Here is an 11,498-nt window from a genome sequence, read left to right on the forward strand (position 1 = left end):
GCCAAGGCAGCGTTTATGTTTGATGCAACTGTTTTCTAGTGCACAGTGGAAGTGTACGTTTTAACCTCTTGTGAATAAAAGGATTTTTCCTGCGTGTTCTAACATATGTAACAGCAAAAACTCTTCTCTCAAAAAAGAATTTTGTGTGCATTTCTGCCTCCTGAATTCATAAGTCTAATTGCCCACTCTTATAGTGCATATTATGTACTCAGCCACAAAAAGATACACAAATCTACTTAAGTACATAATACCAACACGGCAAATACATTATATTGACGCAGAAAAAAACGTTAAAACCAAAAGCAGATGAAAATGTGCTCACATCAAAAAGATGCATTCAGGGAATGTGGGACTAAACATTCAACTACACCCCATTATTTCTAAGCCCCTGCTTTTCCCTTACGATGGACGTATTTCTGTGAGCCAACTGTGAATAATATCATCCATCCATCCATCCATCAATAGAGTCCCTCAGCATCCAAACAACCCTTCTTTTCTAGTGCTGTTTTCCCACTTCCTCATTTTTCCAATGGAACTTCTCACCTTTATCCACACAATTTACAGGACATATCAAAATATGCATTGGCATAAATATTGCATTGTCATCAATTGCAAACGTATTAGATTTGTGCAAATACTATGGGCTGTACGATATTTAATCTATCATTTTCTTATTCAGGACGTCAAAATAAACTTTGAACCCCTCCACAAGGTAGCTGGTATGTCAGGAATATCTGGATCGCATATAAATGGTGATGAGCTAGATGGAAGAGGGAAGAGTTCCATGTTTTAGAGGAAAGGACATTGAGGAAGAGAGTTGATGGAAGAAGTGAAGGAACACCATTAAAGGATAAGCGATGAGAAGGGATTTGGCATGAAGCTGCAGCACAATCAGAAGCGATGCAAGCAATGGTGTGCGGCGGAGGCGTTTGTTTGTTCAGGGATTGACTGCACGAGTAGACATGCAGGTGAGGCAGATAACAATGCAACGAATAGGGCCTGTGCTCAGCAAAGGAGAAATAAACTGCATACTGTGGCTCAAAGAAGAGAGATAGGGGTGCTTGTGGTGACTTCCAATGCCTCCAGAACAGAGGAAGGGAATAGTGGGGAGGATATGCGACTTCACCACCGAAAAAGTACAGAATGAAAAAAAATATTAAAAAGTAATTACTTCAAGGTGCCAATACTAAAGTGTACCACTAAAATATGAATATTAACAATGAAAGACACTTTGTGTCTTCCACAAGTTTATAAAAATTTTTATTTTATTACCAGTTTCGGCTATTACACCATTATCAAATACTAATATGGTATTAACAGTGTTTATGCTGAGAAACATAATCCCTTTCACTCTTGATTCGTAGTTTGTGCTGTCATTGTAGGAATAGGTTATTAATTGGTATGTTTCATATTAAGTATAATGATGCCAATTTAAGTTGTTATGAATGGGGCTGTGAGCGTATTTTGTCATGATTCAACAAAAGAATTGTAGTATACAAATCATTATATAGCATTCGATAATGGTGTAATAGCTGAAACCGGTAATAAAATAGAGATTTTTATAAACTTGTGGAAGAAACAAACTGTCTTTCATTATTAATATGGAGCCCTTTCACCACAAGCGTGCTTCAAGTTTCGATTTCAAATATGAATGGTTACAAATGAAAGAGGAACTAAGTTCCTACATACATACATTGTGTAAGGCTGGGACTTAGCCATAATTTCAACATCAAGAAGTTTTTCAGTGAAGCAGTTCAATAGATTGAGGCTACGGTAACAATATTACTATGATGGAATCCTTTTTTTCTCAGTCAAATGCAGTAATTTATAGAGATTTGTTTCAGGCAAGTAATTCTAATATATAAGTAAATTAAAAGTTACTGGCAATTTTCTGCAAATACTTCAGCTCACAGGTGGTAGCACATCTTTTTGTAAAAATTCTACTGTTGAATCATGACAAAATACACTCACAGCCCCATTCACAACAACTTAAATTGGCATCACTATACTTGATATTGTAGGAATAAACACATCCTGGCTGGAACAAAAAAATGTACTGAGTATAGAACGATCAGCTTAATTTCACATGCTGCTAAAATCCTGTAAAGAGTGCTAAATCGAAGGTTAAAAAGTATAATGGAAGAAAATGCTGGTGAGGAGCAGTTTGGTTTCAGGCAAGGAAGAGGAACGAGAGATGCCATAGGACTACTGAGGATGGTTGGTGAGAGATATACGGAAAGAGGAAAAGGAATAAATCTGTGTTTTGTAGACTTGGAAAAGGCTTTCGATGGGGTACATTGGAAGAAACTGATCTATGGGAATTATGAAGATGAAGAAAGTAGACTGGAAGGAAAGAAGACTAATAAGTGAATTGTATTTGGGACAAAAGGCAGCAGTGAAAGTGAATGAAAATATGACTGAATGGGTGGAGCTAGGTAGAGGGGTTAGGCAAGGATGTTGTTTGACACCAACTCTATTCAATATGTATGTTGAAGACATGATTAGTGCGACATTGGATGAAAGAGAAGAGGGAATAAGTATGTATTGGTGGAGTAAAAATAAGATGAATTAGATTTGCTAATGATATGGTGGTTTTAGCTGAGGACACAGAGTCATTGCAGATATTGGTAACAGCGTTGGAGGAAGGAATGGAAACATATGGAATGAAAATAAACGTTTTTAAGACTAAAGTGATAAAAGTGAGAAATGTAGATGGTACGAGGGTGAAGACAAAAGAAGGGGAAATACAGAATGTGAGAAGCTACAGCTACTTGGGAACTTTGTTAACTGAAGACTGGAAAAGTATAGGAGAAATAAAAAGAAGGATAGGAATGGCGAAAGAAGTTTTCAAGAAGAAGAAGAAAAGAGCCTTGTGTAACAAGGCACTGGAATTAAAATTGAGGACGAGATTGGTGAAATGCAATGTGTGGAGTGTGTTTATGTATGGATGTGAGACTTGGACGATGGGGAAGAGAGACAGGGACTGGATGGGGGCGTTTGAGATGTGGGTTTGGAGGAAGATGGAGGGAATACGGTGGACGGATCGAGTTCGGAATGAGCAAGTGTTAAATAGGATAGATGAGAAAAGAACGTTGATGTGCAAAATAAATGAAAGGAAGGGTAACTGGCTGGGACATTTGATGAGAGGGAATGGAATTTTGAAAGTAGCTTTGGAGGGAACGGTGGAAGGGGCCAGAAGAAGGGGAAGGAGAAGGCTGAAGTTCATTGACAACATAAAAATTGGAAGATATGGAGACTTGAAGGAGATGGCCAGAGACAGGAGGGAATGGAGACAGCATTGGCCGCATTGGGGGACCTGCCGACGGGCAGAACACCACAAGATGATGATACTTAATATGAACCATACCAATTAATGACCTATTCCTACAATGACAGCACAAACCACGAATCAAGAGTGAAATGGATTGTTTATTAGTATAAGCAATCAATTATACTTGCTAATCGATAATATCAAAAGAAACTTGAGCTTTTCTAAATTATAGACTACTGGGCCATTTTCATTTGTTGTGAACCAATGAATGCTCTTTTAAGGTTCTCAAATTCATAGGTTATGACAAGTATTGTGACAGGATATACCCTGTGTAGCAATTAAAAAATTTCCTCAACTTTCCAAGGGATTGATTTATTTTCCAGGATGCAATCCTGTCCTGCACAAGCATTTTTGTCTAAATTTCTCTTATCATTATCAACGGACATCAATCCTACGATTAATTTGACATGCCTCTTCACTCAATTCTCCCATCGGCCAATGTTTAAACAAATGAATATTTTTTCTGTTTTACATCCGTAATCACCTCCTATGTATATATCTCATATTCATTCCTCTTTTCACATTCTCAGCCATAAAATTCCCAAGTCCAGTGAAAAAGTAGAGACAAGAGCAAAGGAGTTGCAAACAGTGGATTATAGTAGTCATGGATATCGAGAATGGGACCCAAACAATTAGGTATGTATCATTATTCAATGCTATCATTGTAACGATGTTTGAGTTGATGAATCAAATTTTGAGAACAGAAACAAAGGAAGCCGACCACAGACAAGATAATGAAGCAGAAAAAGAAGACGAAAAGAAAAGGTTGAATTTGCTGGAAGCAGAAAAAGAAACAAAAGCGAGAGACAAATGATGGTACAATAAGAAGGCTGTGAAATTTACACTGTTTTCTATCAGAATGGATGATTTGCCGAGCTATGAGGAGGCATTTCAACATGGTTGGGAAGAATCCATCAAGAATAAGATTGTTGATAATGCAAAAAAACATGGAATGTGGGCATCAGCTGTTTTACCAGAGAATGAGAAAGATATCGACACTCACTGGGTTTTCAGAAGGAAACTTGATGGTTTGTAAAATGCAAGGTTAGTAGCAAAAGGGTACCACAAAGAGACTCTACAGTGCATCCATTCTTTAGTGACTACAAGTGTTGTCACAGGCTCTTGAAAATAATAGGCAACTTGATAAACCAACAGCCTTATTAAATGTGAACTCAGAAAGTGACATTTATATTAAAATCCCTCTGGATGTTAAGTAGTGTACATTGTGGGTATGCACTCAAGCTGAGGAAAGCTTTAAATGGTCTTTAAGAGGCACCAAAGAAGTTGAACCAGACCAAAAAATTATGAATCCAGAGGTTTGGAATAATGGATGAAAACATTTAGGTAATGACGAAAGATTTCGTGCTTTCCCGGCGAATGGACTTAGTGAAGAGTTCTGGGGATCGCCACTGGGTCAGGAACTCCATAACTAAATTTATAAAAATATAAAATCTTCACTAAATATATTCAGGTCATGACATTTGTTTTTACAGTTGCTACAAAGAATGGTTATTATTTTCTGTAGACAGCACTTCAACGACCAGTAATAATAGTGAGCAAGAGTAAGAGAGGATTCAATGCCAGAGGATCAGGCAAACTAAAACATTTACGAGGAAAGACATTATGGATAAGTGAGGATGTAATTCAGATTTCCCACGGTACATACCTTAAAAAGGTTTAATATGAGTGAACGCAAGGGATCTTTAACCTCCATGGAACATAATTTTCAAGTAGAATTAAGTGAGAAGATTGTTACTGTACCATAGAGAGAGATAATTGACTCATTAATGTATGTAGCAACTGTCAGACATAGCTTCTGCCACATCGTTTCTGAGCAGGTTTTTTAGATAAATCCAGCAAATAATTTTGGATTGCAGGAAAGAGAATTCTGAGATATCTTAACTGTAATTGTAAAGCTGACAATCACAAAAACAAACAAACAATCTGAGAACGTAAGCATTGTTGTTGGGTACTGTGATGCATGGGATGGAGATCGTGTGGATTGTAAAAGGGTAAGTGGTTACATGGTATTTTAGAATTGGATTCTAGTGTCCTGGAGATTAAAGAAACAGTCTGCAAAGGCATTATTAACAGCAGAGGCTGAGTACATCACGTGTGCTGTCCCAGCAAAAGAGATGGTCGACTTAAAGTGGGGTGGTACAAGACTTTTACAAATGCTCAGCACAAATGTGTTTCTATACCAAAAACAGTCAAAAATGAAATTAACGGAAAGTCATGAAAATAGAAAAATGTCAAAAAACATAGACATTACAGCCCATTTTTTTTAGAACAAATTGCCAAAAATATAATTGTGCTGAAGTATGAGAGAAGAGATGATTACATTGCACACGTTTTAACGATGTCATTAAGCAATACGAGCAAAAATTGAAAAATGAATTGCTGCAACCGTATTAAGTAATTTTACTTAAATTAAGTTACTGAAATGCCTCATATTTCTGTTTACTTTGAAATGCAGTCCAATAATTCAATTATGAAGAAGTTTACTCATAAACTTAATTTGCTTGGTTAATATCGTGAATACATTTGCATTTTCTTATGATTGATGGGCATATGATGTCAAAGTCAACGACGAATGAAGCAAGGAAATGATTCTCAAGGCCTGGTTACACGATACATTAACACGTACGGGACACTCGATTCAATAGACACTATCTCTTAAGCTATGAGATGTGGTCCTATGTGATCCAGTACCTCCAACAACAAAAACGTATGAGCAGTTATGCTTAATATTGAGAAATCAGTTTTCACCGTTTGTATCAGTTTATCGCAAACGGATTGAGTTTTACAAGATGCAACAAAATTCACCTGAGTCGGTGGTGGAGTGGTTTGTGCGTTTAAAACAACAGGCGATGGACTGTAAATTTGGAAATGAGCTGAATAATATTTTAAAAGACAAATTCATCTCTGGACTGTTTCCTGGGCCTATTCTGGATAGAATTTGTGAGGAAGAAGAAACTAAAACACTACAGCAAATCGTAGACATTGCTGTAAAGAAGGAAGGCTGTATGAAAGAGGCAAAATCAGAATTTTTTGTTAACAAACTTTTGGAAGGCAGAGTAGCTAGGGTAGTTTCTAAAGAGAAAATTGAAGCTGGAGTGCAAGTTAGAAGTGATAATTCTTTAAAACAACAGGTAAATTTTGCAAAAGTTTGTTATGCTTGTGGCGAAGCTAATCTTGATTTTACAAAATGTAAATATAAGGCTTATAAATGTAAGAAGTGTGGTAAAATTGGTCACTTGGCCAAGGTTTGTAAAAAGACTAATGGTAAAGAAACTAATTTCATTGATACTAATCAGACATTCAAATAGTAAAGAATTTTCAAGCTATGAAAGTATTGAATTATTCAATGTTACCAATGAATCCTATATTGGAGGTACACCTATTGAAATGGAAATTGATACAGGTTCTGGAATCTCTATAATTCCTGAAAACATTTATAAAGCTTTATTTACCAGATTTATATTGCTTCCAACTAGTGTTAAACTCCAAAACTTATGTGGGTTCAGAAATCATTCCTGAGGGTAAATTTGTTAGTTCAATTACGTTTAATGGTTTGAAAAGGAAGGGTACATTCACTGTGGTAAAAAAAGGTGTCAGACCATTACTTGGTAGGGATTTAATACGCTTATTCAAGGTAAATGTTTTTGAAATTTGCAATGTCAATTTTAATGAGAGGAAAGATGAATTGATAAGAGAGTTTAAGGATTTATTTGAGAAAAGTTAAGGTTGCTACAAGTTGAGAAAAATACAATTGACTTTAACAGAGGGTGTAAAACAAATTTTTTGTAAGCCACGGCAAGTTCCTATTTCATTTAAAGCTAAGGTTGAGAAGAAACTTGACAGGCTAGTATATGAAGGTTGTATTACCAAAGTAGATAATAATGAATGGGGAACACCATTAGTTCCAGTTCTTAAACCTAATTTTAATGTTCGGTTATGTGCTGATTACAAGGTTACAATTAATCGTTATCTTGATGATGTTAATCATGTCATGCCCACAGTGGAGGAAATATTTCAAGCAGTTCAAGGTGGCAAGAAATTTTCAAAACTTGATATGTCAAATGCTTATAATCAATTAGAGCTAGGGGAAGAAACAAAACCTTTGTTGGCATGGAGTACACATAAAGGTATTTATATTCCTAATAGATTGCCATTTGGTGTGAAACCAGCTTGTGCTATTTTTCAAAAAGAGTTGGAAAAAGTGTTGCAGGGTTTGGATGGTGTAAAAAATTTCTTGGATGATGTCATAGTCACTGGTAAAAGTGATGAAGAACATTTACATAACTTGAGGTTAGTTTTTTCCCGGCTTAGAGAAGCTGGATTTCGATTGAATTTTGATAAATGTAAATTTTTTGAAACAGAAATTTCATACTTAGGTCATATTATTGATGCTGCGGGAATTAGGAAGGATCCTTGCAAAGTAAAAGCTATAGTTAAGGCCGCCAGGCCTACTAATGTGACAGGTTAGATCTTTCGTTGGTACCTGCAATCACTATGGGAAATTTGTTCCTAATATGTCAAAAGTATTAGGTCCATTGTATAAATTGCTGCAAAAAGGAGTAAAATATGAATGGAATGATGATTGTGAGAGAGCTTTCATTCAAGTTAAAAGAATTATGTCATCAGATGTGATATTAGTGCATTATAATCCTGATTTACCAGTAAAATTGATTTGCGATGCCAGCAGTAAGGGAATTGCTGGGGAGTTGGTGCATATTTTTGAGAATAGTGAGGAAAAACCTATATGCTTTGTGTCAAGAGTTCTATCACCTGCTGAAATGAATTATTCTGTAATTCACAAAGAAGCCTTAGCAATTTATTGGTCAATAAAAAAATTTTCTCAATACTTGTTGGGAATATTCATTTTGGAGACAGATCACAGGCCTTTGTTAGCATTATTTGGTGAACATAAAGGTATTTCACAAATGGGAGCTAATCGGTTGCAGAGGTGGGCGTTGTTTCTGTTTGAATATGACTATACAATAAAATACATTAAAGGCAGCAGTAATTTGGCAGATGCATTCTCTCGACTACCAGTTGATGAAAATGACATTAAGGATGAAACTGAGAATTTTGTGAATGATTATATAAACTTAGTTAGTAATTGTGTACCTATTGATAATGATCAAATAAGAATTGCTACAAAAAAGACAAGGTTCTTAGTAAGGTTTTGTATTACATTAAGTCAGGATGGTTAGATAATTGCGATTCATTGGAATTGAAGCCTTATTTTGTAAGGAAAAATGAATTGTGTATTGAAAATGGAGCAATCATGTGGGGTTATAGAATAGTCATTCCAGAGAAGTTTAAAATTCAGTTATTAACTGAGCTGCATTCTACTCATATGGGAATGTCAAAGATGAAAAATTTAGCCAGAGGTTATTTTTGGTGGCCAAATTTAGATGATGAAATAGAAAATTTTTGTAAAAGTTGTAATGTTTGTATGACAAATAGCATAAACCCAAAGAAATGTGAAGTAATCAATTGGCCAGAAACTAAAGAGGCATTTGATCGAAATCATGCAGATTTCCTAGGTCCAAGTAAAGGTAAGCAGTATCTCATTGTAACAGACAGCTTTTCAAAATGGCCTGAGGTATATGAAATGGCAAAGCTAGATTCAGAAACAACCATTGAAAAGTTGAGAGACATATTTGCCAGGTTTGGAATTCCAAAATTGCTAGTGAGTGACAATGGAAGGCAGTTTGTTTCACAAGAATTTGTAAACTTTTGTGCTGTGAATAAAATTAAACATGTTACTTCGGCTCCATTACATCCAGCAACCAATGGTGCTGCTGAAAATGCTGTTAAGACTTTCAAATATTCTTTATATAAACTGTTAAGTGATGATAAACACAAAGGTTGCTCATTAAATACACTGATAAATAGATTTTTGTTTAGCTATAGAAATACTCCACACTGGATAACCAATGAAAGTCCTTCTTATAGGATGTTCAATAGGAAAGTTAGAAGTAGATTTGATTATCTGAAAGAAACTACATTAGATTGCAAACCTTCTCGGAGACCAAGTGGTAGGGAGGTATACTTTGATGTAGGAGAAATTGTTTATGCTACAGATTATCGGAATGCTAACAGAAGAGTATGGCAAAAATGTAGGGTGGAAGAAGTGTTGGGCTGCAGAAATTATATTGTTAAACTTGAAACTGAAGATTTAATATGGCGTAGACATGCTGATCAGATGATCAAAACGTGCGAGTTCAATTCAGGTTTGGAGCAAGGGCAGGTTATGAATAGTGACTTCGAAGAACTTTACACTAAAAATGAGTTGTACAAGGAACCTTTTTATGGTAGCATTGAACCTTATTCAAGTCCAATTGATTGTGAAACTAATGCCAAAGTGATGAACCCAATTGAGAGTGAAAGTGGTAGAATATTATTGAAACCTGTCGATGCTAAGGGTAAGTAAGGTCCAAGTAAAGATTTGGATTGCAGGATTGAGAAAAATATTGGGTGTAAAAATAATGAAAAGATGACAACAACAAGTAGACCAAAAAGACTTATAAAACCACCAGATAGGTTAAATTTGTAATGCATATTTGTATAGTCATGTATTATGTAATTGCGATTTAAAGGTGTAAATTGAAATTTTATTGTAAATTTAATTGGAACTTGATGTGGGAGTGTTGTCTTTCTATATTTATTTATGTTGCTAGGTATCTCTGGTAACTTGCCTATTGGCAACTGTTTTGTTTGTGTTGCTAATTACCTGATTGTTATGCCAAGGAGGCTGATGTGTGTGTAATAGTAAATATCCACAGACAGATGGAATTAATAAATAATGAGTTGCATCCAGATCAATAACACAGATTCTTGATTTGCGAAATTCAGAATGCATTGCGAAGAGTGCATGCATTACATATGTTTCTAAGCGAAGAATAACTTTTTCTCAATCACAAAAACTGAAAAACCATTTATATAAAAATATGAATAAAAAGCGGCGGAGAAGTGACATACCTCGTTCAAAGTCAATAAGCGTTTTCCGTTTTTTTTAATTTGATTCACAGAAGTTTTGCTAACTCCGAAAGCTCTCGCAGCATCCCTTTCACTAACATTAGATGCGTAACTCAAAATATTAATTTTTTCTTGTAGGCTGATTACTTTTCCTTTAACAGGCCTATCTGGACACTTCTTGCTGCACTCTTTAGAACTCAAATCTTCTTCTTTATCATCACTGAGATCTGACATTTCACTAATTACATCGTCGAACAACGTGGGTTCCCTCTCCGATGGCTGCGCGGTGCTTTTCTTCTTGAACACAACCCGCCGGTTACTCCTTCCAGTGCCTGACTTTGAGCCATCCCTTTGTTTACCTCTTCCAGACATGTTCTCAACAAACTTCGAAGATAGAACTCAGGTCTGCAGAGAGAGTAATAAGTAACAACGGAACCATAAACCAAACAAGACTAGTCTTCTCAGCGATTAAGACACTTCACCGCAATCAGATGCAGACACATGTATATTTTAGGTATTACCTGAAGATAATGTGAGGATGCTTCACACTAGTCTCACTCCTTATGCATTTAAAAAATCATATTTCAAACAATAGAGACGTTTAAGATTTTCATAACACAGCACACCTCATAATTCTGCAACCACAATGCAACGAACGAAAGCCGCCACCATTATTTTCTGAGTTGAATATCGATATTATGTTTCTAACGAAGAGGCGCCAGCGTTCGAAAGAAGTCACTTTTTCGATTTCTGCTTAAGTGCTCGTACAGATATCGAAAATATTGTTATACTGTCAGTAATTTGAAATATAAATCTTTAATTTTACATTAACGTAACGCATCATTAACCTTAAAAGCCATCCTTGAGTTGGAACTCATGAGGACTGCGCGCGCATTCCCTTTCATTCCCCAGTCCCCCTCTCAGGGAACGCGTTCAGCTGCGCGGGAGTGTTCAGTGCGAATAAAAAAAAATAAAACAAATTTCGGCTGCGAAAGGGCCGCGGAAGGTCAGCTTGAGCAGTTGAGAACTGACTGTGTTCGGTGCAACTTGTGCGAGGTATATTGTTTCAAGTTAAGTGACGTGTTTGGTTTCTTTCGCCGACCGGGGGGAGATCCCACCCACCCAGCCGGGGTTACCATTATTGCAGCAGGCATGGTAAATACATACCTCAATCATT

At 36.1% G+C, this 11,498-nt stretch overlaps 2 protein-coding genes across 4 annotated transcripts in view; one reads left to right on the top strand and one right to left on the bottom strand.

The window, feature by feature from the left end:
* Positions 1-11,122, bottom strand: part of LOC124157028 (major centromere autoantigen B-like) — a 32,781-nt gene extending 21,659 nt beyond the window's left edge. The window contains exons 1-2 of one of the 2 annotated variants that reach the window (XM_046531497.1): positions 10,843-11,118; positions 10,325-10,726 (exon numbers count right to left, since the gene is read on the bottom strand). In XM_046531497.1, the coding sequence (XP_046387453.1) occupies positions 10,325-10,693 (369 nt within the window). In that variant the 5' untranslated portion in view covers positions 10,694-10,726; positions 10,843-11,118. Of the gene's footprint in view, positions 1-10,324 lie in introns of both variants that reach the window. The other variant, XM_046531496.1, reaches the window with a different exon arrangement.
* On the top strand, positions 6,725-10,315 carry LOC124157027 (uncharacterized protein K02A2.6-like). Of its 2 annotated transcripts, none has more exons than XM_046531494.1 (2): positions 6,725-7,642; positions 7,729-10,315. In XM_046531494.1, exon 2 carries the CDS (start codon positions 8,625-8,627, stop codon positions 9,774-9,776), a length of 1,152 nt encoding a protein of 383 aa, XP_046387450.1. In that variant the 5' UTR covers positions 6,725-7,642; positions 7,729-8,624; the 3' UTR covers positions 9,777-10,315. The 2 variants fall into 2 exon arrangements, with proteins under 2 accessions (XP_046387450.1, XP_046387451.1); XM_046531495.1 differs by having other exon boundaries at positions 6,725-7,479; positions 7,555-10,315.
* Positions 11,123-11,498: the final 376 nt, after the last annotated feature.

The sequence above is a fragment of the Ischnura elegans genome, chromosome 4, assembly GCF_921293095.1.
Source record: "Ischnura elegans chromosome 4, ioIscEleg1.1, whole genome shotgun sequence".
Taxonomy (NCBI): Eukaryota; Metazoa; Arthropoda; class Insecta; order Odonata; family Coenagrionidae; genus Ischnura; species Ischnura elegans.

Bases quoted from the DNA above. Each gene is read 5' to 3' on its own strand.
- LOC124157027 (XM_046531494.1), top strand. From the start codon at position 8,625: ATGTGGGGTTATAGAATAGTCATTCCAGAGAAGTTTAAAATTCAGTTA.